Genomic DNA, 27,812 nt, shown 5'->3' on the forward strand with positions numbered 1-27,812 from the left:
GGCAGCGTACGGGGACGACGATGGTTCATTAAAATATATATATATATATATATATATGTCTATTATTACGTTAATTATTCATAACACTAATAAAACTGAATAGTTAATAAATAAAACATGAATGCACGCAATTCTAAAATGTTTCCTTTAAGAAAAAAGAATAGAACCGGTTAGATTTTCTTTGTCTTGCTTTTCCTGTCACTGGCTTAACTATAATTATAAATACTCAATATTTAAGTCTCAATAAAGCATAAAAGAAAATTTTTCTCATCGTTTTTTTTTTTCATGTAAATGACTACTCAAGGTGTTATTATTATTCGTAATAATTCGTTTCTGTAGGACTATCACGCCATTGGTAACACGAAACCCATCATTGACAAAAAACAAGATTGGAATCTATTACGTTTTTATGAGAATGGTACTCATACTATGTTACGTTTTCAAAGAAAATTGGATACCTGCGACGATAAAGATCTACCCATCCCGGTAAAAATTTCTCTTCTTAATTAAAGTTTTTATTACTATAATTTTCATCGCGCCGTTTTTAAATAGGAGCAAACAGCACGAATCATCTATGCTTTTCACGAACAAGATCCCGATTCCGTTGATGAAATAATGTATCACGGTAGCAGAAATCGCGGAACTAAAAGTGTTTTACTATTAAAACCTCAGCAGAGTGATGATATAAAGCTTACGGATGATGTTCTTTCTTGGGATGTATTAACTCCGAACGTAAGATTTTTTTATTAAATTAATTGCATCATAAAAATCGAAAAAACTCGTACAGATTTAATCGTTATATGCAGGCAACTATCCCTGGGGATGTTGATACTATGTATTTCTGTTCGATTCATAAAGTACCTCCGTTAGATACGAAGCACCATATTATAAGAGTGAGTAGTAGTTTAATAAAAATGTTTTCCAATAGATATACAAATATTTAAGTTGATTCTTTTGCAGTCACAACCGATAATTCAACCTGGTAACGAACCTTACGTCCACCATCTGGTCCTTAATCTTTGTACAGTTGTTATTGAAAGCGAAATGGACAATCTATTGAATCAATATTATCCTTGTTATGAAAATTCTTGGATTAGACAATTCCAAAACTGTAATATAATCGTTTCTGCGTGGGGTGTAGGGGGAGAGGTAAATCATTTAACTCAACTGATTCTTTTTTTCGTAATGTAAAATAAACTTTATATTTATTAGGGAAACCTCTACCCAGATCATGTTGGAGTTCCGTTATATGGAAATTCGTATTATGTTCTCGAGATACATTACGACAATCCGAGCCTTACGAAAGGTAAGCATATGTTTAAGTCATTGTCTGAATAACTTGAACTCAGTGGCACGTTATAGCTTCGTGGGACCAGGCAAAATTTGGATTAGCGAGCTCCGTGCACTGTATAATGTTGACATTTTTCTTCAGTGGATTTTTTTGGGGAAAGATATTTTCTTACAAAACACTGATTGGAGGCTCCCTATTGTTGGGGACTCCAGACAATTGCCCTGTTTGCCCATTGAACTGTATAAAGCGCCGATTAAATATCAAACTAAAAACTAAAAAACAAATAACACTGTTTTAGTGTTATTTGTTTTTTTCTATCAGATTTGATATTTCGAAATCATTACCGTCTATAAACCACGTAAACAAAATTGTTGTAATGTTCTATCTTGTCGGAAAAAGTCTTTTATAGATGTGGTATACTGATGAAATCATATTTTCTATGGATTAAATAGCTTGATAATAAATCAAAATTAAACTATTTTTCAACTGATTACCAATAAAATTTCATTTTCTTAAGGTATTGTCGATAGTTCGGGACTAAGATTGTATTACACACCCAAATTACGAACTTACGATGCTGGAATACTATCGGTTGGTTCCATTTGGTATCCATGTGTTTTAATCCCTCCAAAGCAGAAGAAATTTATTGTTGCTGGTCATGGAGATCCAAAATGTTATGGTTCTGTAAGTGGCTTCATTCAATAAAATCTTTCTTAGTTTTATACTTAATCTTTTCGATTAAAAAACAAATCTAAGCATTTCTAATGTTAAGAATTTTAAGTACCACATGAAAATATTGAAAAATTTTCTGATTGTCTTTATTTTCAGAGTATTCCACCTGAAGGAATTTATGTATTATCGGTTTTTCTTCATTCACATTTATTAGGTGAATAATAAATCATGTCGATGGCCTATTAATCTTAGATTAATCACATTAACACATCTTTTAAATAATTACAGGAACACATTTAACTCTGCGGCATTTTCGGAATGGAAAAGAATTAAAGCCCATAGCTGAAGACAAGTATTACGATTTTAATTATCAGGTTGGCTAAATCCTTTTTTTGGTTATTAAACTTAAGAAGTCATTAATATAACTCAATCATTTGCCTTGTATTTTTATAAACAGGATGGGACCGTCCTATCCAAAGAGGTCAAAATTCTACCAGTAAGAAAAATTTTCTAGCTTTTTAGTCAATTTTTTTTTAAAAAATCTTGATAGTTAAATTTTTTTTATTATTGTAATTATTAGTCTGATCATTTAACGGTGGAATGTGTTTACGACTCTACAGATCGAGTTTCTAACACTTTGGTATGTTGTGTTTATTTCTTTCTTTCGGATAATAAAAAAAAAGGTAATAATAATAATAATAATAACAAAATAAAATAAATGGCTTGTTTTATTTTTAGGGTGGTTTAGGAACGCAGCAAGAAATGTGTTTAGCATTTATATTATATTATCCACGAATTGCTGTTGCTGCTAGTTTATCTGGACCTAGTTGCAATCTCGCACTTGGCTTAGCGGGAGTTTCTATTGTAGCCCCGTAAGTTTAGCATTCGTTGATTGGCTATCGTGAAATTTAAATTTAAATTTAAGCGACTCTGATTGGTCTTCGTTATAATTTTAAATTTAAACGCTCCAATTACTAAATAATTAAAATTTCAAATGTTTACACGTAGATAAATTGTAATTTGTATTTAAAAATTAAATATTCTTATCGGTTAAAACATTTTATTTATTTATTTATTTATTATTTTTAAATTCTAATTGGTTAATATTTGTATCATTTTCGTCAGTTTTATATTAACATAAAATTTATATTTGATGATTTTTAATTAAATTTTATTCATATAGGACTGGTGAATGGCTGATTTCTCCTACAACGGGTAAAAACGAATCGACTATTGAATATTTATCAACATATTTATGGAAGGAGAATCAGATAGATGCTGTACAATCCGCAACGAGATATGGCGATCATATTGGAATTTGTGCTCTTGAAAAGGGGCAATTTTTTCAGGTAAATATGGAAAGAATACAATACATTTATACATATATAACTAGATGAAAATATGTTTATTATTACAGGTCAGTCCTATTAATTATCCAGATATTAAAGAATCATATCAACCAATAGATAATTGCAAAGCAAAGAAAAAACCCGAATTTCATTTTGTAAACCCATTTGTATGGTGGTCAAATCCTCACATTTATGTATATTAATTTTTTTTTAGAGTTATTGAAAAAAATAAAATGGGGTTTTATGTGGAATATAGAAACAGATACTAACAAAGATATAACATAATCGAAACACTGTTTTATGTAAAACATATGAAGTGCTATGGTGTATGGAAATATTTATATCTACTGTATTTTTAATTATAAGAGAATAAAATATAATTCTTTGTTAATTTTATTGACGATTTCTTTGCATTTTCTTCCTTATCTCTCATTTTTTAAATAAATTTTTTCATCAGTTTATGCTCTATATTTATTAGATAAATATTTAATCGAATTAGACAATTATTTATTTTGTTGGTATTAAATATTTGATAATCAAATGTAAATTTAACGAACATTTAGTGAAGCGCCATCTGTTATCGTTATTTAAAGTAAATTATTATTAATAAATTTAATGAAATATTTATTTTTCATAAAATAAAATATTNGGATGTACAGTACCATAACATATTTGTTAAAATACAAGTAAAGAGAAATCTACTTTGATGGTTTTAAATGTTATGTTATTGATTTAATTTTTTTAAGTAGCGTAATAAATAATATTAAGTATTTGAAGTGGAAAAACAAATAAAAATATATTTAAATTGTGAACATTTAACCAATTGATTTTTCGATAGAAAAAATGGTTAATTTTTTCCAAAATCTTACGTTAAATGTGGCTTTTCCGTCGTTAATCCATCCGATGACCACGTCGCTACCTTCCATTCCACCATTTGGAGAAATTCCGAATCCAACCCATCCTCTAGTCGCAACTTCTACTTGAAAAGTAATAGATTCTTCGTCCGTCGACCACCAAATTTCGTAATTGTCGTCTAATTTTGAATGCCGATCGAAATTTTGTGCAGAAACCGTGAAGATGCACAACACTAGAAAAGCTAAAACGGACATTTTAAGTGTCAGAAACACTAAACAAATAACCAGTTCTAACCTGTAAGTGCATCATTTTTATTCAATTTTTATTATTTTTTTATATGTAATGTACATAAAAAATTAATTAAAGAGTATCTAATTTTACAAGTAAACAAACAACAATTGAATTTGAATAAAGTTCAAGTTTTTTTTTTCCTTCCTCTTAAAATTTTTCTGTTATTTAAATAAAAAAAATATACTATTGTAAAATTATAAGGTATGGTTTAAATTATTGATAATTTAATACATTTTTTTTTTATTTATTTATCGAAACCGGTTCATCTCATACGATTAAATTTAAATGGATCTTCAATGATATCGTCAATGTCGTTGTCCTTTTTGCGAACGAACTAAGCTCAGTATTTATAATAATACGTTTTAAATGATATGAAATTATTCCTTTAAATTATATTTTTAAAATGTATTTTTCTAAACGGATTTTTATAAAGTTAAAGGACACATTTATGCTTTAGCGTTGATGACATTGACCTTACATTCGCTATCAACAGTGTTTTATTATGTCAAGTTTTTATTTGCTCTCGAACCTCTGTGGAGTCATTTATTCGCTCTTTCACGCTCGTGTGAACTGCTATAAATCTGCTTTAAACAAATAATTGTCGCAAATGTCACGATATGTTCTAGTGTTTTGACCCTTATCGAATAACACTTTCTCTATTTCAATACATGATATATCGTTTCCTCTTTGGGCAAAATTGACGTCATTATAATAGCATCCAATGAAAGATTCAGATGTTTCACATGGATTTTGAACATCGAATGTGAAAAGTTGTAAAGATGCTTTGGTCTACGTATCATGTGTTATGTGTTGTATTTCTGGTGGTTGTAGATGGAAATGGTTGGATCAATCGTCTTCGTTTAGATAACAATGGAAATTATCATTTAGTATGGTTTTTAAGTGAAGACAGTATAACTTTCCAAGTGGAAGTAGCCACTAAAGGATGGGTTGGATTCGGAATATCTCCAAATGGTGGAATGGCAAACAGTGATATTGTCATAGGATGGGTTAAGGATAATCGAGCAGAATTTCATGTAAGTAATTTTCAGTTTATATATAATTTATAACAAACATTTCAAGTTTTTAATTTACAATTAAATAAAGCTATATGAAAAATGTTTAAATAAATTTAATAATTTAATTGTATAACACAAATATATCCTCGTAAAACAGAACTATTTCGTTTAATAATTATTTTATAAAACTATATTAAAATAAAAATTAGATAATAAAGTCAGTAAATTGTCACCGAATGCATCATTTTAAACAATTTTCTTTTCTGTTTTTAAGTTTTACAAATTCATCGTACAACTATGAGTTTATTACCTTAAATCAATGAAAGTAATAAACTTGTAATACGTATAATACAGGTCTGCAAGTAAAAAACTGCATGGGAATTTTATATATTTTCTTACAGATTTCAACTTGGTAAAAATGAAAAAAAAAATACCAAAAAAATTCCATCTCGTCAATTTTTTTTTTTTGTTACACTCAAGTTTTTGTTTGTATTTAGCATAAAATTCATAGTTAACTTAAAAATTTTTTTATTTAAAAATTGGCCTTAAAATGAAGACTTCTCACGTTAATTCCATCAATTATAGCTGGACTTGGTAATAAATAAATAAAAATGTTAATGGTTGAAGAGAGTAGTGGTAGGGGAGGTGGGTTAAGTAGTTTAAGCGTTAGGAGGAAGGTCGCATGATCGTATAGAAACAAGTTAAAAGTTGATAGTGAGTGATATTATTGGTGAGGTTGAGCATGCTTCGACATGTTATCTGGAATACTAGGAATAAATATAAACAACCTGCTGTTGGATTAGATCATGTTTCAACAAGCTAAATAAGTTTAGGTATCTCGCTGGCCATCTAATGCCACACTCAGTTTATATCCAGCATTCGAATGCTACTGCGCTTGTATTTTTATTTATGGAATATGGCTCGCAGAGGTTGTGTAATTTCTCCCGACAACTTCTGTTATGTTTGTGGTGAATACACAGTGAAAAGTCAACAAAGAAACATAAGCGAGTTTGTGAAGAAACTTTAATTTGCATATTTCAAATTGAAACTTGGAAATCAAGACAAAACAGATTTTTGGAAACAATGGGAGAAAAGGAAAAAGAAGCCTGGGGCTCTTTCAAGAATGTAGTGCATAAGTTTTGGGGGAATACTAAGGATTCTGACTACAAAACCATTGTACAACGCATGCTGGCAGCAGCATATGAAGCTCAAGGATGAAAGATGAAAAGTCCATTTCTTACACTCCCATATTGACTAGTTTCCTGAAAACTTGAGGGCCTATAATGAAGAACAGGGTGAAAGATTTCAACAGAATGTCCGTGATATCGAGAGACGTTATCAAAGAAAACGGGATGTCAATATGTTAGCTGACTACTGTTGGATGCTCAATCAAATAACCAGAGAAGGAAATCGGAAACGAGTTTGGAGAAGTATCAAAAAAAAAACAAGAAAAAAAGGTTTCATAAGAAAAAAGACAAGGCCTAGAATTGTGTATAAATATCAGAAACAATTTGTTGATTAGTTGTAAGAAAATATAATATATTTAATTCATTGTAATAAATAAGTGTTTTTATCAAAAATATGTTTTTATTTTGCAAAAATCTTTACGTGATGGGATGTAACGGAAGTTATTTTTAGAATCTGCGATATTTAAAACATATAATTCAGCAAAAATATTCCATGCAGCTGGAAAAAAAATTTTTTTGCAGACCTGTGTAATTAATGTTATTTTTCTTGAATTAGTCATATAAACGTGTTCTTCCTGATATAATTTGTACTCATAAAAATGTCACCATGTCCTTTTTCAAATTCAGATTTATTTAGGAAATTATTGGGATGTTTACAAGAGTATTTAAGATAACGCTTTCTTCTTAAACTTATTTTTATTCTTCTTTATTGTAATTAATTAATACTTCATCTTTATGATCGATAAATATTACACGTTTCTAAACCATCCATTATAAGTTTTGACATGCTCTCAATATTACTTACAACTATGTTTCATCGGCTAATGCTGTTACTTTCGTCTAAACGTTTGTAACTAAAATTCGATAAAATATTAGTGCCATATTGAATCCAGAATTTCAGTTACAAACATTTAGAAGAAAGCATTTCAATCTTCCAGTTTGTATGCATCTTCTCAATGTTAAACTCTCTTGCACTCTCTTACACGACATTATTTCGAATTTAATATCTACATATAAGCCGAAAATTAAACATGTAAAATAAAATTAAATGTTATATAAACGATACACTAAATAAAAGTATTCAAATCAAAGATGGAAGGTTATTTTGCCGTTTTAAAATCAAATATATTACGTTAAGAACGTTGTAAAATGCGTAACGTTTAACCTGCACTTGTGATTTTATATTTAATATTTAGAATATTTTAAAAAGTGTTATCTTTTTCATATATTATTAATGAAAAAATTATTTAAATTCATCCTTTTTAACCCTCGAGTTTACTAGGTAGGCCTACTTATAAATTTGTATCTCGAATAGTTTCGTTGTTAATTTTTAAAAATTATAATTATATATATATATATGTGTGTGTGTGTGTCTAGTATTACGTTAATTATTCATAACACTAATAAAACTGAATAGTTAATAAATAAAATATTAATGCACGCAATTCTAGAATGTTTCCTTTAAGAAAAAAGAATAGAACCGGTTAGATTTTCTTTGTCTTGCTTTTCCTGTCACTGGCTTAACTATAATTATAAATACTCAATATTTAAGTCTCAATAAAGCATAAAAGAAAATTTTTCTCTTCGTTTTTTTTTTCATGTAAATGACTACTCAAGGTGTTATTATTATTCGTAATAATTCGTTTCTATAGGACTATCACGCCATTGGTAACACGAAACCCATCATTGACAAAAAACAAGATTGGAATCTATTACGTTTTTATGAGAATGGTACTCATACTATGTTACGTTTTCAAAGAAAATTGGATACCTGCGACGATAAAGATCTACCCATCCCGGTAAAAATTTCTCTTCTTAATTAAAGTTTTTATTACTATAATTTTCATCGCGCCGTTTTTAAATAGGAGCAAACAGCACGAATCATCTATGCTTTTCACGAACAAGATCCCGATTCCGTTGATGAAATAATGTATCATGGTAGCAGAAATCGCGGAACTAAAAGTGTTTTACTATTAAAACCTCAGCAGAGTGATGATATAAAGCTTACGGATGATGTTCTTTCTTGGGATGTATTAACTCCGAACGTAAGATTTTTTTATTAAATTAATTGCATCATAAAAATCGAAAAAACTCGTACAGATTTAATCGTTATATGCAGGCAACTATCCCTGGGGATGTTGATACTATGTATTTCTGTTCGATTCATAAAGTACCTCCGTTAGATACGAAGCACCATATTATAAGAGTGAGTAGTAGTTTAATAAAAATGTTTTCCAATAGATATACAAATATTTAAGTTGATTCTTTTGCAGTCACAACCGATAATTCAACCTGGTAACGAACCTTACGTCCACCATCTGGTCCTTAATCTTTGTACAGTTGTTATTGAAAGCGAAATGGACAATCTATTGAATCAATATTATCCTTGTTATGAAAATTCTTGGATTAGACAATTCCAAAACTGTAATATAATCGTTTCTGCGTGGGGTGTAGGGGGAGAGGTAAATCATTTAACTCAACTGATTCTTTTTTTCGTAATGTAAAATAAACTTTATATTTATTAGGGAAACCTCTACCCAGATCATGTTGGAGTTCCGTTATATGGAAATTCGTATTATGTTCTCGAGATACATTACGACAATCCGAGCCTTACGAAAGGTAAGCATATGTTTAAGTCATTGTCTGAATAACTTGAACTCAGTGGCACGTTATAGCTTCGTGGGACCAGGCAAAATTTGGATTAGCGAGCTCCGTGCACTGTATAATGTTGACATTTTTCTTCAGTGGATTTTTTTGGGGAAAGATATTTTCTTACAAAACACTGATTGGAGGCTCCCTATTGTTGGGGACTCCAGACAATTGCCCTGTTTGCCCATTGAACTGTATAAAGCGCCGATTAAATATCAAACTAAAAACTAAAAAACAAATAACACTGTTTTAGTGTTATTTGTTTTTTTCTATCAGATTTGATATTTCGAAATCATTACCGTCTATAAACCACGTAAACAAAATTGTTGTAATGTTCTATCTTGTCGGAAAAAGTCTTTTATAGATGTGGTATACTGATGAAATCATATTTTCTATGGATTAAATAGCTTGATAATAAATCAAAATTAAACTATTTTTCAACTGATTACCAATAAAATTTCATTTTCTTAAGGTATTGTCGATAGTTCGGGACTAAGATTGTATTACACACCCAAATTACGAACTTACGATGCTGGAATACTATCGGTTGGTTCCATTTGGTATCCATGTGTTTTAATCCCTCCAAAGCAGAAGAAATTTATTGTTGCTGGTCATGGAGATCCAAAATGTTATGGTTCTGTAAGTGGCTTCATTCAATAAAATCTTTCTTAGTTTTATAATTAATCTCTTGGATTAATAAACAAATCTAAGCATTTCTAATGTTAAGAATTTTAAGTACCACATGAAAATATTGAAAAATTTTCTGATTGTCTTTATTTTCAGAGTATTCCACCTGAAGGAATTTATGTATTATCGGTTTTTCTTCATTCACATTTATTAGGTGAATAATAAATCATGTCGATGGCCTATTAATCTTAGATTAATCACATTAACACATCTTTTAAATAATTACAGGAACACATTTAACTCTGCGGCATTTTCGGAATGGAAAAGAATTAAAGCCCATAGCTGAAGACAAGTATTACGATTTTAATTATCAGGTTGGCTAAATCCTTTTTTTGGTTATTAAACTTAAGAAGTCATTAATATAACTCAATCATTTGCCTTGTATTTTTATAAACAGGATGGGACCGTCCTATCCAAAGAGGTCAAAATTCTACCAGTAAGAAAAATTTTCTAGCTTTTTAGTCAATTTTTTTTTTAAAAATCTTGATAGTTAAATTTTTTTATTATTGTAATTATTAGTCTGATCATTTAACGGTGGAATGTGTTTACGACTCTACAGATCGAGTTTCTAACACTTTGGTATGTTGTGTTTATTTCTTTCTTTCGGATAATAAAAAAAAAGGTAATAATAATAATAATAATAACAAAATAAAATAAATGGCTTGTTTTATTTTTAGGGTGGTTTAGGAACGCAGCAAGAAATGTGTTTAGCATTTATATTATATTATCCACGAATTGCTGTTGCTGCTAGTTTATCTGGACCTAGTTGCAATCTCGCACTTGGCTTAGCGGGAGTTTCTATTGTAGCCCCGTAAGTTTAGCATTCGTTGATTGGCTATCGTGAAATTTAAATTTAAATTTAAGCGATTCTGATTGGTCTTCGTTATAATTTTAAATTTAAACGCTCCAATTACTAAATAATTAAAATTTCAAATGTTTACACGTAGATAAATTGTAATTTGTATTTAAAAATTAAATATTCTTATCGGTTAAAACATTTTATTTATTTATTTATTTATTATTTTTAAATTCTAATTGGTTAATATTTGTATCATTTTCGTCAGTTTTATATTAACATAAAATTTATATTTGATGATTTTTAATTAAATTTTATTCATATAGGACTGGTGAATGGCTGATTTCTCCTACAACGGGTAAAAACGAATCGACTATTGAATATTTATCAACATATTTATGGAAGGAGAATCAGATAGATGCTGTACAATCCGCAACGAGATATGGCGATCATATTGGAATTTGTGCTCTTGAAAAGGGGCAATTTTTTCAGGTAAATATGGAAAGAATACAATACATTTATACATATNCTCTAATTAGCCTTGGAAGAGGACGAACCTAATTTTTGCACCTGGTGAAAATGGATAAGATCAGCTATAATCTAATAATAATAATCTTCCCTATCATTACTTTTTGCCCCGCAATGTCGGGTTCATTTTCTAGTAAATTATAAAAGCATAGTTTACAATTGTTATCAAACAAAGATTGCCAATTTGAACTTTAAACTTGTTTTGCTAAGAATAAGTTTAAAATTAATATTAACATTAACATATGATATTTAAAATTAATTAAACTTATCACTACCAAAATTGTTTTCATACCCCACATCAACAAATTTTTAAATAGTAATACAATTTTACAAGTAGTTACATGATTTTACATATTAAAAATATTTATCTGTTTATCACTTCTATAATGTCCTCCATGTGTTTGATAAGACAAATGGGATCAGGAGTCTATTAATTACTCTTGATGGACTGTTTATATATATATGAAAAATGACTCTTTTGTGAGCCTTGACACTTATAAGGATGTATATCGGAAAGACAAAAAGAAGAGAGAGCTCACTAATCTCTCTCCTCTAAGTCAGGAGCCTGACACCAGTTAGGATAAAATTATTTGCATCCTAACTCGCAATTGAATTGAATAAATCTCTGGGTGGTCTAAAATATTTCCAAAAATGGCCAGAACTTAGGAGAGTAGACTTATTGGGTTTCTGTGGAGATAACAATGGAGGCACTTAGATGGATTTGAATATAACGAAAAATATTTATTTAAACATTTAAATAATTCTATACATGATGATAAACTTAAATGAATTAATCAAAGGATTAACTATACAAAATAAATGCAGAGGTTCTACAATTTAATTTCTAAATATTCGATATCTCAATAGAACTTGATTTTGAGAGAGGTTTACAAAATTTATCAATTTGTTACCTGTTTACATACATCCAAGATGATGAAGGTATCGAGAGTGTTAAGAACATCTAGAGATGGAGAGTAGGGAGTTTGGTAGCTCGATGATTCAGCAAGTGCACCAAACAATGAGAACTATTACTTAAGCATGTGGCTAAAGGGTGACTAAAGCATGACTAAAAGCATAGTTTGAAGGTGACCCTTTACGTTATTTACTTATTGGTTCACCAATGGTATAACTCAAATATCATGCCATATTTCCACCATAAGGGGGGGAAATCAGGTGCTTTTGGGCTGATAGTTGAGTTTGATGCCTCACTTGACTATCAGTTTTGAAGGAACTACATTGCTTCTCTTTATGAATCAGAGGAAGTACTTCCTTTAACAAACATTATAGAAAAATTATCTTTCTTTAAAATATTTAAAATATCCCTTCTCAACTCCAGATTTTCACATACATTTCCAGCATTTTCATATATATCAAGGTTAAAAAGATTTGTGTTTGAATTAAAAACACAAATCTTTTTAATTCAAAAAATAACCTTGTAGATAATATATACAATATATCACATGACATCATTAGTACAGAAATTTGTATTTTTTAACACTTTTCGAACCATATTTCGTGTCGGGAATCATCTTTAAGAACTGGTATATCGTACAGGGCTAAATAAAACCTAATTGATTTGTAACACAGTTGAAGTTTTTCTAAATTTTCTCGAAAGATTTCGACCTCATTAAGTAAATGACGTTCGATGGAACCGGTAAATGTATGGACAAAAACCGGAAAATTTTCATTAAGCTGGAGAAATTTGAGCGAAGCCTGAAATTAAATAAAAATAAATGAAGTTATAACAAATGGCAATAAATCATAATATAAAAAAAATTAACTTTTAAAACTCTGTAACGTTTTTACGGGCATATTGCATTTCCTGTAAAATTTATGAATTAATTTGCAACTCTTTCGTAAGGCCAGACTAATTTTAATTCATAACTGTCAGTCAAAGTCTTAAAAAGGGCGTTTTGCGTCACAGAAAAGCTATTTATAATGAATACTTCGTAGAAAAATAAATAACAATAATTGATGGGTGTATTAAAAAAAATTTTCACCCTGTTATAGCGAGCTAAAAATTATTTTTGACAACATAAAAAGTAAAAGTAAGTTTTTATCGAAAGATATTAAAGTTAATGTTGTAAAATTTAATAAAATTTTATGGTAATAACTTGAATAAAACAGTTTTAAAACTTACTTCGAGAGGAGCAGCGGGGATTCCCCAATAATGAGGTGTGTAAAACCCAACAGTGAAGGTCAATCGACACCAAGGATTGCTGGAACGAACTGTAGAAAATTGGTCAATCTGAACGAGAACTGGTTGAGTTGCAGGATATACTTTTTCACGCGCATTTGATCCTTAAAAAAAGGAATAAGCAAATAATAAAAATTATAAAAATATATATATAATATAATATAAAAAAATAATCCTGATAACTTTGAATATCCGACCTAACCAAAATAAAAGTATTTACCTTGTCTATAAGCAGTAAGTTTGCTCATGGCTAAATCTAGAGTTTTGGTTACATTGCATTTTTGCCTGTCGGACGAGAATAGGAATTTTGATTCCCTATAATTTCTCTGTTGGATGAAGTTGGGATGATCTCTTTCAACTGTGAAGAATGGGCAATCGAAATCTATAAAAAAAAGATACAGAAAAAATTCAAGAATTGTAGAAAACGTTGACTTCTGATGTCATTTTTGGGATAAGATCCGAACTTTTGTTTTACAATTCATTTTAAATTATTGAAAAATATTTTAATTACAATGAAATGTATAATGGGCAATATATTTTATGTTATTTACCTTCACAAACAACTCTTCTGATAACTTCATTTTCTTGCTCGTTTGTCAGGTAAAACGTGCGTGGATGGAGAGAACCATGGCTGATGGAATGCCTAAACAAGGAAATTCTGTTGTTAAACAAGTCAAAATGATGATATAGATAATGGGAATAACTTACGTTGGAAAAATAACAGGCTTTTCAGTTGCCCGAACTAAATTAACAAACAATAACGAGATGACGAGAAACATTTTAAAATTCCATAAATTATCTAGTTGTACTTTCTACACTTTTGTTACCTATATATATTTTTCTGATGACGTCATACTATATCCTTTATAAAATATAAAATTATTAATCAATTAGCTTTTATAGATTTAAATTTTTGTAATCGATTACAATTTTTAAATTTAAATTATAACCAATCATCGTTTAATACAGTAGAATTAAACATTTTAAACTGTAAATTGAATCACAACAAAGGGAAAAAAATGGAGAATGATCTTATAAAGTACTGAACATTTAATTTATAATGCATACACTAAACATAGAAGTTCGATGAAAATAATTAAAGACTTTCGAAAAGTAGTGAATTTACCAATTAAGGTTGACGACCCGAAGAGTGAAAGCTATTAAATGCTACAAATGCCTGGTGGTGATGACTCGGACAGTACCGTTATTTACTAAATACCGTTCCACTTTCTAGAAATAAACTTTTTTCTATACAAAAATAAGACTTATATAAAAGGGGACTGCTGAAAATTCACCCAAAACACCCTTAGACACCATGAAGTTCCACTGGTTGGTAAGCTGAATTCTCATTTTATGAATAAGTTCTTGAGAAAAATCTTATTTCTTTCATGAAATTTATGCTTAGATTTAAATTTTAAGGAAGATTTTTATATTGTTTAAAAATTTTTCGAGATTTTTAGAACAGAAGCCTTTAAAATTTGAGCAGAACGAAGATTGATACTCAAATTTTATCTTAATTTTAGCGTGTAAATACTGAGCCATGTAGTGTTAAAAATTAATATAATAAGCCTTAAAATCTTAAATCTGTCCTTTAAATCTTTATCTTAATATAGTCTTGATGTATTTATGACATTTATAAGACATCTATTTCACTTTATTTTAATGTTTTAAACTTCTTAAGGATGATTAATAACGATCGTTTTAAAGGAGGAAATTGTAGAACAAAGAGTATTAATTCCTATATTAATTTCGCATTTAATTTTCACAGTTATTCGCATCGTTGGTAATGGCTATTGTTGCCACGACATTAAGCAAACCAGCTGAAACTGAGGAAGCTCACGAAGAGGAAACAGTGGAAGAGTCGGTAGAGGAAGGAGGGGATGACTACGAAGTTGCACAAAGTAAAGAACTGAAAGCCGAAGCATCTCATCATGGAGATGACGGTGTATCTGGACATCTCGATATGGGAGCATATTCTGGTCATCACGGAGCTTTCGGATGGTATGCCGATTTTCCTGTAGGCGGTCATCATTAAAAAGAAACACGCTGTTTTTATTTTAATAAAAAAAATCTTTTTAATTCAAAAAATAACCTTGTAGATAATATATACAATATATCACATGACATCATTAGTACAGAAATTCGTATTTTTTAACACTTTTCGAACCATATTTCGTGTCGGGAATCATCTTTAAGAACTGGTATATCGTACAGGGCTGAAGAAAAAGAAATTATAAACGAAACTTAAAAAAAATAAGCAAATTAAAATTAGTAGCTTTAAAATGATTTACGAATTACTCACCTAAATAAAACCTAATTGATTTGTAACACAGTTGAAGTTTTTCTAAATTTTCTCGAAAGATTTCGACCTCATTAAGTAAATGACGTTCGATGGAACCGGTAAATGTATGGACAAAAACCGGAAAATTTTCATTAAGCTGGAGAAATTTGAGCGAAGCTTCGAGAGGAGCAGCGGGGATTCCCCAATAATGAGGTGTGTAAAACCCAGCAGTGAAGGTCAATCGACACCAAGGATTGCTGGAACGAACTGTAGAAAATTGGTCAATCTGAACGAGAACTGGTTGAGTTGCAGGATATACTTTTTCACGCGCATTTGATCCTTGTCTATAAGCAGTAAGTTTGCTCATGGCTAAATCTAGAGTTTTGGTTGCATTGCATTTTTGCCTGTCGGACGAGAATAGGAATTTTGATTCCCTATAATTTCTCTGTTGGAGTTGGGATGGTCTCATGAAGTTGGGATGATCTCTTTCAACTGTGAAGAATGGGCAATCGAAATCTTCACAAACAACTCTTCTGATAACTTCATTTTCTTGCTCGTTTGTCAGGTAAAACGTGCGTGGATGGAGAGAACCATGGCTGATGGAATGCGTTGGAAAAATAACAGGCTTTTCAGATGCCCGAACTAAATTAACAAACAATAACGAGATGACGAGAAACATTTTAAAATTCCATCAATTATCTAGTTGATGGGTTTCGGATTATGCAATGCTGCACAGACCTTCCAACGGTCTGTGCAGCATTGCATAATCCGAAACCCATGTATAGGAACTCGAACAACCCGAAGGGAGTGGTTACTGCTGTCTTGGGGACGTCTTCCGGGTTCACTGGGATTTGGTGGTAAGCCCTCGCTAGGTCGAGCATCGAGAAAATGGATTTGCCGCGTAACAGTTGTACACAGTCTTGTATATGGGGTATGGGATAGCGGTCAGGAACTGTTACTGCGTTTAATCTCCTATAATCTCCGCAGGGCCTCCAGTCGGCGTTGCTTTTTCGCACTAGGTGCAACAGGCTAGCCCACTGGCTGCTGGACAGTCTGCAAATTCCTTGGGCCATCATATATTCGAACTCCTTCCTCGCTGTGTTGAGTTTGTCGGGCAGAAGTCTGCGTGGCCTTCCTGCGACTGGCAGTCCCCAGGTTTGAATGAAATGGATGACACTATGTTTGGGCGGTTCTGCTGGTGTAGATGGTGTGACTAACTCTGGAGACTCTGCGAGCAGACGGTGGAAGGAGGAGTTGTCTCCAACGAGTGATAGTATTGGTATTGACACAGTCACGGCTTTTCCCACGCTCACAAGTTTAGTTTGGGTATCCAGAAGCCTTTTGTGTCGAATATCGACAATCAGACCAAAGTTCCTTAGGAAATCTGCTCCAATTATTGGGTTGGATACCACTGCTATTACGAACAGCCATTGAAACAACCGGCGCAGACCCAACTCTAATGATAATAGTCTCCGTCCGTACGTTTTGATCGTTGAGCCGTTTGCTGCAAAAAGTTGGAGTCAGTCTGGCTTTCTTTTTACTTCGGTCGAAGTTGGGGGAACTACAGAAATGTCCGCTCCTGTATCTACCAGAAAACACGTGGATGTGGCCCTGTCATGAAAGAAGAGCCTGTGTCACCTAGATTGGCCGCCACCCATGTCGTCGAGTGACGGCCCGATCAGTTTTCCGCCTGGAATTGGCNAGGATGTATCAAAAAAGACACCATCATTAGTGTGTTATCTTATCGATAATTGGCCAGTTTTATTTCACGAAGAATACAATCAAATCATGGACGAAAGGCAGGATTCTGGAGCGGAAGAATCTGATAGTTTTCACGGTGGAGGAGGTAAGTTCGACTATAAGACGCATTTTTTATATTTATTTTAATTGTTCGAAATCAACAGCGTGTTTATATTGGGAGCCTAAAGCAATCTGTAATCATTACGAGTAGACCACGTGGTGCAGTATTCACCGATAATAAATATTTTCAGATGTAATGATCAGTTCAATTGAGTTTTGCTCGGTTACGGCTGGTGGTGTGTATTTTGGGGGTGTTGCTGCAGGAAGCGCGCGGCAGGCAGCCCTAATAGAATCGTTTTGACTTCATATGTTTTTATTATTATTTTAAACTTGAACGAGAAAATCATTAATATAAATTTAAAAAAATTATTTATCATGGATTTAGTAAATTTGAAAAATACACACATATTGTTTGTGTTAATTAATGTATTAATCCGAGACGAGTCCTCATCACAATGCAATTTGTCGGCAATTTTCTACATAATAAAATTTTCAAAATTCTTCCTGGATGAAAATTAACATTATGAATCTTTTATAAGTTGAATGACCGATTTGATGTTTACTAGCCGCTGGCTATAGAATGGCCTTGACTATATTCATCTCTTTCCTTGATCTTAATACTTTCAGAGAGTTTCTTTAACGCGTTTAGATTCTTTCAGTTCTTTTTTTCCCCATCATAAAAATTTAATTTGAATTATTAAGATTTATCTAAGAATAATAGTTCTTATTTTTTCAGTGCCGGTCAATCAACCAAGTTGACCGCCAAGTTGTTACGTCATCAAAAACCATCCTTACATTTTCCAATGGGTTCACTTTCTTCAAAGCTTAAACATCATCCAGTTTCTTCGTCCACCATGTCATTTTCTTCACAAGAAATAAATTATGGTAAGTTTATAAATAAACTTTACTAATTTTCCAGAACGTTCGGATTTTTCTTTTGAAATTTTATTCTATTTTTAGTAGTAAAATTCTAATTAAATCAAGGACACTTACACTGAAATTTATACACTTTACACTTACAAAATTGAATACAATGTGCATAATTTTTAAGTGTGTTTTGATTGATTTACGCGCAATTATATATATTTTTGAATTCGTTTCGCTCTTACAAGTATATTTGGCGAGATTTTCTTAAGAAAAGTTCCATCTTCTTTTGTTTTTTTATGCCCTTCAATAAGATAATTGTGCATAACGCTCCTAATTTCTCAGAAAACAGGAATGCCCGGACGTGAAAAACTTGCGGAAGAGATTTAACGTTTGAAGTTCTAAAAAGTCTTCTTTTCAATTCTCTTTTATAAAGAATAGAAAATCTTTTTGTATCAGTAAATATCAATGTTTTCTTTTTTGTTATAATAATTATATAGTTCAACGACTTCTGATAAAGAAACGTTTTTATTTATAATTATAAATGATCACTTTTAATTTATATTATTATTTATTTTTTTTAATTTTTTCTTCCTTTTCTAAGGTCTTTTATGTTCTATATGAATCATAAAACTATGTTACTAATAGTAAATATATTTGTTTAAATATTCATGTGTAATATTTAAGTGTAAGACAGTATTTATATTCTAAATATCTAACTATTTATGATTTATATTAATTTAAAAAATTCTTTAAATAACTCAGAAAATGGTACTATATATATTTTACTTTTTTTTCTTATTTATGAACAATACATTAAATGAAAATATTTTTACTTTTTATAAATTGTTCTCGAGTAACAAGTAATTCGTGACGTTTAATTCTTGGAATAATTCAAACTTATACTAGTTTTTAACCGTTGAGAAACTGGTTAGAATATATATATATATTTTTTATCTTATTAATTAGTATTGTTTTTGACAAGAAATAAATGACTTAAATTCATAACGTAGAAAAGTTCATTTTCGAAAATTACAAAATGTTTAATTACTCAATTAAAATTTAAAATATTAAAGAAAAAGAAAACAATTAATTAATGAAATTTGAATACAAATTCAAACAAAATTAGGATATTTACGTTTGATTCTAAGTAATTTTCAAGCGCATTTCCCGGATACAATTTGTAAATTCATATCCAATGTATATATAAAACACGTAATAATAATAATAATAATTTTTATTTGTATTTTAAACTAATTCAAGTTCATAATATCGATTAGAAAAGAGCATTTTTTTTTTCTTTTATTTCCTTAACAACTAAAATTTTATCTCTCGCTAATTATAGTAATAAGAATACAGAAATAAATAATTTTTAAACCATTGGTATATCGAGGACGTGTAATTCATTTCTGGCAGCATGACCGAAAGCCATTTTGATGAAAAGTATTAGAATATTGGCCCTATAACCTTATTTTAGTCTTGTTTTTTTTTTAAATAAATGATTTATTCGACTTCGTACAGACTTATTACTTTAAAATAGGTATGTAAACAATACACGTGGTTTGTTTACAGTTTTTAATATAAACATTCTGACCAAGGGCCAAAACTTAAATAAAGATTCCAAACTTCAAAGTTAATTAATGTAACATATACATCATCGTTGAACCGTTTAAAATTAAATAACTAGTAGCTAAACTTGCTTTAAAAAAAGTGTATGGTATGTATACATTAAGATAATTAATTAATTAACTAACTTAAACCAATTTATACTCTATAAATTTACAATTTACATCATCATCGATACTAAAAATGAATAATAATAACGATATTAATAATATAATATAAGGATTTATAATTACTTTGACGCATATGGAGTTACTTTATAAGCACGTGGAATATGGAAATGCCATTAATAAGCATAGGTAAAGGGCTAATGTAGGACAAGCCAAGTTGCTCAGCCTCTCTTTCGTATCGCTTGGAGCTTGTTTCTCCGAGCAGTCAGTTTATAACGCATGTTAAGAATGTTTGGATACTCCTAGCATACCGTAAGTACCTAAAATAATTAACTACAGTATAATAAATTAAGACGTTAACTGTAAATTTATTCTTTCTATATTTAAAATGTTTAAATTAAACTGGATAAAATATATAATTACATCCCTTTCTAACTCTATTTCATTTCGTAATTTATCATTGAATTAAATTGTTATGAAATTAATTAATTATAATTGTTTTAAAATAAATTTAATTACAATTCCATTTTATAGATAAACATTAAACGAATTTAGAATATTAATTTTGAGGTTTTTGACTAACAGAATTAGGTCGAATTGTTTTATAATTCTATACATATATGTGGAAAAAATGCTTTTTTTTTTTTAATTTTTAACAGGAAATCCTTAGAATTTTTTCCTCTATTCTTTTAAACATAAATTCTATTTCATTTAAGAAATTGCTCAAAAACTCGCCAAGGTTTAATATTATTGTTTTTCTAAGTTTAATTGTTTCTACGAGTTATTTAAAAAAAGAAAATTTATATATATCCTTCAGTGGCAAAAGAAAATATGTGATAATTGTACAAATGTTAACAAATTATATAGGCTTTAAAATATGTACTTTAAAGAAGTAAATTGTTGTTTTTTTTTTATTCTTAATGATTGATTTAAAAGTATAATTTCAGTGGCGAAAAAGAAGCATAATTTAGATTAAGGACAAAAAGTCAATGTCATTTATCAATTTTCATCGAAATATTCTTAAGGTTCATTTAAAACTTATAATAAATTAGATTTATCTATACTTTCTGGTTGAATTATTAGTATTTTTCCTTCGTATACCAGAAGTTTTGAAATCAATTATACTGTATAAATATTTCATGAAGAGGAATAATAAATAAAGAATATTTTAGTATAAATGTAAAATGATTAGAGTAAGTTTTAAAACTTCAGAGTATTCAAGTATTTTAACTATTCTTTTTATAAATTGTCGGATATTTCCTGGCTATTTTATAGAACAACTCGTCTCCTAGACATGTTTTTACATAGTGATGATCCTGTTGGTGCATGGCTCGTTTAAGATCTGTGCTTTTTTCCCAGAGGCTAAATACTAGATAAGAAGTTACATCAGAATACATCCCGGACACAGTTTCTTTAAAATATATTGTTATCGATAACATATATTAATAATGGATATTTATAACAGCGATTTAGAAGTTTTAAATTTGTTTTATTTGTATTTTTAGATGATAAATAGAGGAGAAGGCTTGAACGATTTACAAGAGATTCAATTATTATTTCCATACGATAATCTTCATTTAGAAGAATGTGATCCAATAAATAAGGTAAATAGGCTATAATAATAATAATAATAATCAAACTATAGAGAAATATATAAGCTACGACGTTTTAAACAAGCCAAAATCGAGGGTTAATTCGATAAAACTGCTTTAAAGTATTATAAAACAATTTTTTTTTTTTCAAAAAAAATCACTTTATTGCCATTTTTAAAACTGTAATAAAAATTTTTAAACATTTTTTATTCCGTCCTAAACAGTTTATATTTAAGAAAATAAATAAAAAGGTTTTGGAGAATTTTATTTTTAGTATCTTTAGGTACAGATAGCTTTGATTTTTTATTGTATTAATTAGTATATTGTTACATATTAATAAATAATATATACAGAAATAAGAGTAGAGTTGTTTTTTTTACAGAAGAAAACGTTATATCGAACGAAATCCGTAACAAATTTCCGATTGCAAAGATCCTTCACTAACAAGCTCAAATTCACCCATTCCGTGCAGTAAGTATCTCAATTTAGTTTATAAATTATTTATTAACAAGCTATTTTATATTCTAAATAATTGGAAGGCTTCCATTTCGCCCGGTAGACTTATGTATGTCATCGATTAAGTTACTTATCCAGATGTAAGTTAGGCACAGGTGTCGTGTCTAGGTAGCGGTGCAAAAGAGGGGAATCGCATTCCATTCAGTCAAACCTTCTTAAGTGACCTTGGGAAATAGTAATTAGATACACGAGCCAATCTTATAAATGCTGTTGTGAGGTGCTGAGGTCAGAGATACCGTTTCTCTCAACTGTCTTCTTCATTGTGTATTGTGTAGGAGTTAAAAGAATTGGCCTACATTTCCGTTTTAAAAAGAATACCGTCACAGAATATAGTTTCCCAGCAGCTATTTAATAACATTCAATAAACAAACACGCCCTTAAATAATAATAGGCAGGGCTTATTAGATTTTTAATTAATTCTGATATATCTTTATTGGCTTCTTACTATATTTAGATAGTTACTATATACATAGTTATGCAGCACGGTATGTACGTATTATATCATTTCTTATATTTAATCTCTAATACAATAACTAATCCTCTTAATAAAGTAAAAAAAAAGGAGTTTTATAGACCTAAACTAATCTACTGTTCGTTCATATATCTTTTATCAGACCAACAAATCAAGTAGGTAAAGAATGGCTCACTTCTTCGGCATTCAGAAAAGAACCTGTTCGGAATTTCTTAAGAAGTGCAGAAGTTATATTCACTACAGTAAGTAAAATAAGGTTACAAATAAATAAGAAATATAACCTAAAATATGAAATAAACCAGCAGTTTTAAGAGGGAATATAAATCTTATGAAGTCCACATCAATTTTATGAAAATTATATTCTAAGTAACTACAAAATAATCGACTTTTTATTCATTAAATAGGGAATGCAAAGGCACCAAAGACATATCTTTTTATTTAACGATCTTCTATTAATCGCCAAAGCTAGGTAGGAAAAAGTCTAATTTTTTAAATAGTTTTTATGAAACGAAGGAAAATATATTAATATTTTATTTTTAGATCCCCGAAAACTTATCGCCTGAAAGAAAAAATACCATTAAATGAATTGTGGCTGGCAGATTGTGTGGACGATGTTTGGGAAAGTGCATCAATTAGCAATAGCTCTTTTGTAATAGGATGGCCAACAACTAACCAAGTAATTACATTCAGGTGATTATCGTTAATCAGTTTATTACTATTGACTTTTACTATTAAGCTTTTAACGGTACTTCCGGCATTTGTAAATAAATGCAAACAAATTAAATTGCAATTATTGACTATTACATAATACATAATAATATGATTGAAATATTTTCTCTAACTGAATAATTTCTGGTTCAAAGATTTGTACTAAAAATGAAATATTATATGCTGTAAATAAACACGTGTATTACTTGACGCTTTAATTATGTATTCGTACAGTAATTTGATTTCTAATTTGTTCATCTTACACGACAATAACAATGCATTAAAATGCAATTCTTTATGTAAAATACAGGATGCATTTTAATTTAAAATTTTATTGCCTTTAAGATAAATATCAGAATGACATTTGCAATTTGCCAAATCTGTTTTGACCCCTTGTCCGTTCAAAGGTTGAATGACTTTTGTCACGTAGTCCTCACCCTCGTCGCTTCTGGCTAAGGACTTTTCGATAATATTTTTCTTTCATTTTCAGTTCTGTGCATCTGAAAGACAGTTGGTACTATACTCTTCGAGAGTAAGTTTCATTTTATAGCAATATTTTCCCATTAAAATTATCACGTTATTTGCTTTATCTTCTTTAGATTACATTTTAAATTATTATATGATTTTTTGTACATATATATATTTTTTTTCTCCCCTCCTACAAAATTACAGGCTCATTGATACAGCCAAAGATAAGGAAATTCCTAGAGTTCTCTCTATTCAAGTATCATTTAGCAAATCAAACTCTGAAAATAGGGTAAGTCTTGATAATAGGTATTAAATTTTAATGTGTAATTTATGTTTTAATATATAATTTATATTATTTTAGCAAACGATTTTGAAAATAACTAGTCGCCACACAGCTCGTGACTGTATTATTTTATTATTGAAAGCATTAGATAGTTATGTGAGTATATTTTAATTCAGTTATTGAAGTGTATTATTTTAATATTTTAAAAATTAATTTATATTAAAACTAATTAGGAAGATTATCATCATTATCGGCTCTGGACGAAATATGGAAAAGACGGTTCGCCCTATCCATTAATAGGTATTTAAAATATAATAAATTAAAATTCAGTATAACTATTTGATTTTCGTATAAAATATAAATCATTGTCATTATTTTTATTTGGCTATTTTCGAGCGTAATTTAAATTGAAAGTCATGTGCTGCGGAAATTTAAATCACCATTTGCATTCTTTATGGATTTATGTCGTTTGTTTATCTATCCTTGAAATTATATTTGGAGTTTTTTTTTTAATTTTTAAATCCCATTTTTACAGGACACGAATATCCATTTTGTATCAAAATGAATATGATGAGAAAATCCTTACAACGTTCGGAAATTGGCCAGTCTGATTCGAGAAATAAGCCTAAATGCTTTTTTATATTGAGAAAAACGTCGGATGATAATTATAAATTAGGTAAGTCGTTAAAGGCAATCAAATTAATTATATTTAAAAAAACAAATTAACACTTAATAAAACTATTCTTATTAGGCGATAAGAAGAAAACAAAAAAATTGAAAAAAGGTCCATTCATTCCTTGGCCATTCCGTCGTCAAATTAGTAAGCAAAACGTGAACCAGGAAGATAAGAATTGTGTTTCCCGAGGTCAACTGTTCGGTCAGTCATTGGAAAAAGTGTGTCAACAAAGTCTACCGAAGCCTATATCGGTAAATAATCCATTAGAAATAGGCCTATCAATCGAAAAGCCAATATGTGTTTACCTAAATACTGTTATTACAGGCAATTTTAGATCAATTGTACGAGAAGGGACCTCATACCGTTGACATCTTTCGAAAATCGGCTACAACCAAGGCATGTAAAGAAATGAAGACAGCTTTAGATAAAAATCCCGATTATAAAATAGAAATGAAGCCAACTATTGTTTTGGCTTGTGTATTAAAGGTTCGTACAAGTGTACTTTATATGTTAATTATTATATACATTTTTGACTTGCTAAACGGCTTTTGAATATATTTAGTATTATGACATCATTAAATATAGAAATTTTGTATGTGGGATATGTATAATTAATGCCATAGCACGTAAGGGCCACTGAAAAAATATATATATTTTTTTCTTATACGCTACGTTTCTTAGAATTTCTACATTATAAATTCTATATATTAAATTATATATAATAATACATCTGTAAGTTGTTTTTATAAAGCAAATATATACATAAATTCAAATAAAATATTGGTCGTAGAGTTTATTCTCGATTTAATAAATTCTAAAATTTTGTAATAGTAAACTGCTACGAATATTGTGACTTAAATGTGCATTATCATTGTTATCATCACACAAGAATAATCTCTAGTGCTTCGTGTTTAAATTTTATTTGCTAGATTAGCGAGATAAAGCAGATGTAAAATAAGAAATTTAATGATTTAAAAAAGTATTATTTATGCAAAAGTAAACTGATATATATTGGCATTATATTGCATTACTGTATATTTGATATTTTAGGATTATTTGAGATGTTTGCCTGATTGTCTTCTATCTTCTAATTTGTATGAGGAGTGGTTAGAAACTGTTGATATTCAACCAGAATGGAAAAGAAAAGAAACTGTTACCAAGTATGATTTCCAATTATTTTTAATATATATTTTTTTATTTATTAAAAAAACTGACTTTCCATAGAAAACAATGGAGTTTAAATCATTTTAAAATTGATTTAAGGTAATGTATTATATTGCAGTTTGTTGAATAGATTACCCCCTCAAAATATTCAACTTCTTAAACAACTTTTGTGTGTTTTATGGAAGATAAGTCAATATTCTTCAGAAAATAAAATGACTTCATATAATCTTGCTGTTTGCATGGGCCCTACTCTGTTATGTCCTACTGATCCTGGAAAGTCTTTTTTGATGTCTGAGGTGAAACATATTTTAAAATATTTCAATTTATGGGTTTTGAAATTTTAATAAATCTTGAGATTTGTTATAGGATGTATCAAAAAAGACACCATCATTAGTGTGTTATCTTATCGATAATTGGCCAGTTTTATTTCACGAAGAATACAATCAAATCATGGACGAAAGGCAGGATTCTGGAGCGGAAGAATCTGATAGTTTTCACGGTGGAGGAGGTGGTTTCAGAAGAGATGATTCTTCAGTCGACAGTTTAGAAACAGATTGTTTAGAAACGAGTGCGAAAATTTCTCTTACAAATATAAGCCGTGATTCTGGTCTAACTTTAAGTGACACACAATTATACAACGAAAACGAAGAATGCACAAAAAGCGTTCCCCATTTATCTTCAATCAGTGAAACGTGCTGTCAAGTTGTAAGAAGACGTAAGTTAGTTCGAACTGATAAAATACCAACCAAATGGTGCCACAGTATGCAAAATCCTCATCTGGCATCGGAAGATTCCTTATTTCAAAAGCTGCCGGCCCTTCACCGTAAGGGGAGAGCTCCATCTCCACCCATAAAACCACTCAAATCTTCATCTCCTCATCCCAGAATATTGTTATACGGTCACAGAGCGGATCGTCACGCGGTATGGTTCACAGCTCATTGCAGATCACCAGGATGGAAACGAAGTCAATCTACCTCCCACATCGATCTCATCGATTCGGATGGCGATAACACGCCTAATATATCCAAAACCCACTAGTGCGCGATTCCTCACCCATGAAAGCCAACGCCGATATGAAGAAGCAAGAACAATTATCATTAAGCGCCAAAGCTAAACAATTATACGAAGAATCGGTACGACTCTATAACGAGCAATTAGCCGATACCCATAAGGCAGTATTGGTTAAAGTAGATAGCGAGGACAATTTAGATTCGTCTCCAAAATTACACAGATGCTTACAGAGGGCCGTCAGTGAGAGCACGTCGGTTCGGCTTCGACATTTGCCACCGGTTCACGTGAGTGACGCTCAATTGGCTCAACCATTCAGAAGTCGTTCGGAAACGTGCCCTAACGAAATCAGTTGGAGTATTGCTCAATTAAGGGCAATGTTTGCGCACCCGCCACCTTATCGTTTCCCTCCACCTCCTGTCGTTAGAACTCTTTCTTTGGACAGTAAAAATAGCGAGGAGGAGTCGTTCGTTTAAGTTATTTTTCCAACCGGTAACAATTGTACATTAATACTAACACATCCTGTACAGTTTTTTGTAAGTATTCAATTAAACTAAATTTAAAAGTAAAAATTTCCTTCAAAAACTTTTGCTCCAAACCCCAACATCCTAGCCACACTTCTCAGACTATCTAACTCTTGCAGCCTGCAGTATACGTTGGAGCAATAATAGAATGCCCTTCTAACTAGAGCTCTAAACGCTGAAAGCTTATAAGTATGTGGATCATTGG

At 30.2% G+C, this 27,812-nt stretch overlaps 6 protein-coding genes and 1 long non-coding RNA gene across 7 annotated transcripts in view; 5 read left to right on the forward strand and 2 right to left on the reverse strand.

The window, feature by feature from the left end:
- Nucleotides 1-2,839, forward strand: part of LOC111640353 (DBH-like monooxygenase protein 1 homolog) — a 7,293-nt gene extending 4,454 nt beyond the window's left edge. The window contains exons 2-12 of the mRNA XM_023386367.1: nt 340-486; nt 553-732; nt 807-893; nt 961-1,149; nt 1,213-1,306; nt 1,809-1,975; nt 2,120-2,177; nt 2,252-2,337; nt 2,421-2,459; nt 2,544-2,603; nt 2,702-2,839. Of these exons, the coding sequence (XP_023242135.1) occupies nt 340-486; nt 553-732; nt 807-893; nt 961-1,149; nt 1,213-1,306; nt 1,809-1,975; nt 2,120-2,177; nt 2,252-2,337; nt 2,421-2,459; nt 2,544-2,603; nt 2,702-2,839 (1,245 nt within the window). The remainder of the gene's footprint in view (nt 1-339; nt 487-552; nt 733-806; nt 894-960; nt 1,150-1,212; nt 1,307-1,808; nt 1,976-2,119; nt 2,178-2,251; nt 2,338-2,420; nt 2,460-2,543; nt 2,604-2,701) is intronic.
- A 195-nt stretch (nt 2,840-3,034) lies between these two features.
- Nucleotides 3,035-3,639, forward strand: LOC111640359. The gene is made up of 3 exons (XR_002759259.1): nt 3,035-3,062; nt 3,147-3,312; nt 3,381-3,639. It is a non-coding gene; the product is annotated as an uncharacterized LOC111640359 (long non-coding RNA).
- Nucleotides 3,640-5,237: 1,598 nt separating this feature from the next.
- Nucleotides 5,238-10,812, forward strand: LOC111640354 (DBH-like monooxygenase protein 1 homolog). Its single transcript, XM_023386368.1, has 12 exons — nt 5,238-5,492; nt 8,314-8,460; nt 8,527-8,706; nt 8,781-8,867; nt 8,935-9,123; nt 9,187-9,280; nt 9,783-9,949; nt 10,094-10,151; nt 10,226-10,311; nt 10,395-10,433; nt 10,517-10,576; nt 10,675-10,812. The coding sequence occupies exons 1-12, from the start codon at nt 5,238-5,240 to the stop codon at nt 10,810-10,812; spliced, it is 1,500 nt and encodes a 499-aa protein (XP_023242136.1).
- Nucleotides 10,813-12,787: 1,975 nt separating this feature from the next.
- LOC111640342 lies at nt 12,788-14,303 on the reverse strand. The gene is made up of 5 exons (XM_023386356.1): nt 14,227-14,303; nt 14,070-14,161; nt 13,739-13,900; nt 13,462-13,622; nt 12,788-13,034 (listed from the first exon to the last, which is right to left on the reverse strand). The coding sequence occupies exons 1-5, from the start codon at nt 14,295-14,297 to the stop codon at nt 12,813-12,815; spliced, it is 708 nt and encodes a 235-aa protein (XP_023242124.1). The 5' UTR covers nt 14,298-14,303; the 3' UTR covers nt 12,788-12,812.
- Nucleotides 14,304-14,408: 105 nt separating this feature from the next.
- LOC111640343 lies at nt 14,409-15,606 on the forward strand. Its single transcript, XM_023386357.1, has 2 exons — nt 14,409-14,851; nt 15,287-15,606. Exons 1-2 carry the CDS (start codon nt 14,834-14,836, stop codon nt 15,551-15,553), a joined length of 285 nt encoding a protein of 94 aa, XP_023242125.1. The 5' UTR covers nt 14,409-14,833; the 3' UTR covers nt 15,554-15,606.
- Nucleotide 15,607: 1 nt separating this feature from the next.
- Nucleotides 15,608-16,496, reverse strand: LOC111640340. Its single transcript, XM_023386355.1, has 2 exons — nt 15,821-16,496; nt 15,608-15,734 (listed from the first exon to the last, which is right to left on the reverse strand). The coding sequence occupies exons 1-2, from the start codon at nt 16,476-16,478 to the stop codon at nt 15,670-15,672; spliced, it is 723 nt and encodes a 240-aa protein (XP_023242123.1). The 5' UTR covers nt 16,479-16,496; the 3' UTR covers nt 15,608-15,669.
- Nucleotides 16,497-17,956: 1,460 nt separating this feature from the next.
- Nucleotides 17,957-27,811, forward strand: LOC111640355 (rho GTPase-activating protein 20-like). The gene is made up of 18 exons (XM_023386371.1): nt 17,957-18,137; nt 18,336-18,484; nt 21,702-21,800; nt 22,171-22,259; nt 22,919-23,018; nt 23,181-23,245; nt 23,317-23,466; nt 23,975-24,016; nt 24,157-24,241; nt 24,314-24,391; nt 24,469-24,535; nt 24,771-24,911; nt 24,987-25,162; nt 25,236-25,397; nt 25,962-26,071; nt 26,194-26,371; nt 26,442-27,088; nt 27,124-27,811. The coding sequence occupies exons 2-18, from the start codon at nt 18,482-18,484 to the stop codon at nt 27,557-27,559; spliced, it is 2,628 nt and encodes an 875-aa protein (XP_023242139.1). The 5' UTR covers nt 17,957-18,137; nt 18,336-18,481; the 3' UTR covers nt 27,560-27,811.
- The last annotated feature ends 1 nt before the right edge of the window (nt 27,812 follows it).

This window comes from Centruroides sculpturatus, unplaced genomic scaffold, assembly GCF_000671375.1.
Source record: "Centruroides sculpturatus isolate CEXI.00-Female unplaced genomic scaffold, Cexi_2.0 scaffold1321, whole genome shotgun sequence".
Lineage (NCBI taxonomy): Eukaryota > Metazoa > Arthropoda > Arachnida > Scorpiones > Buthidae > Centruroides > Centruroides sculpturatus.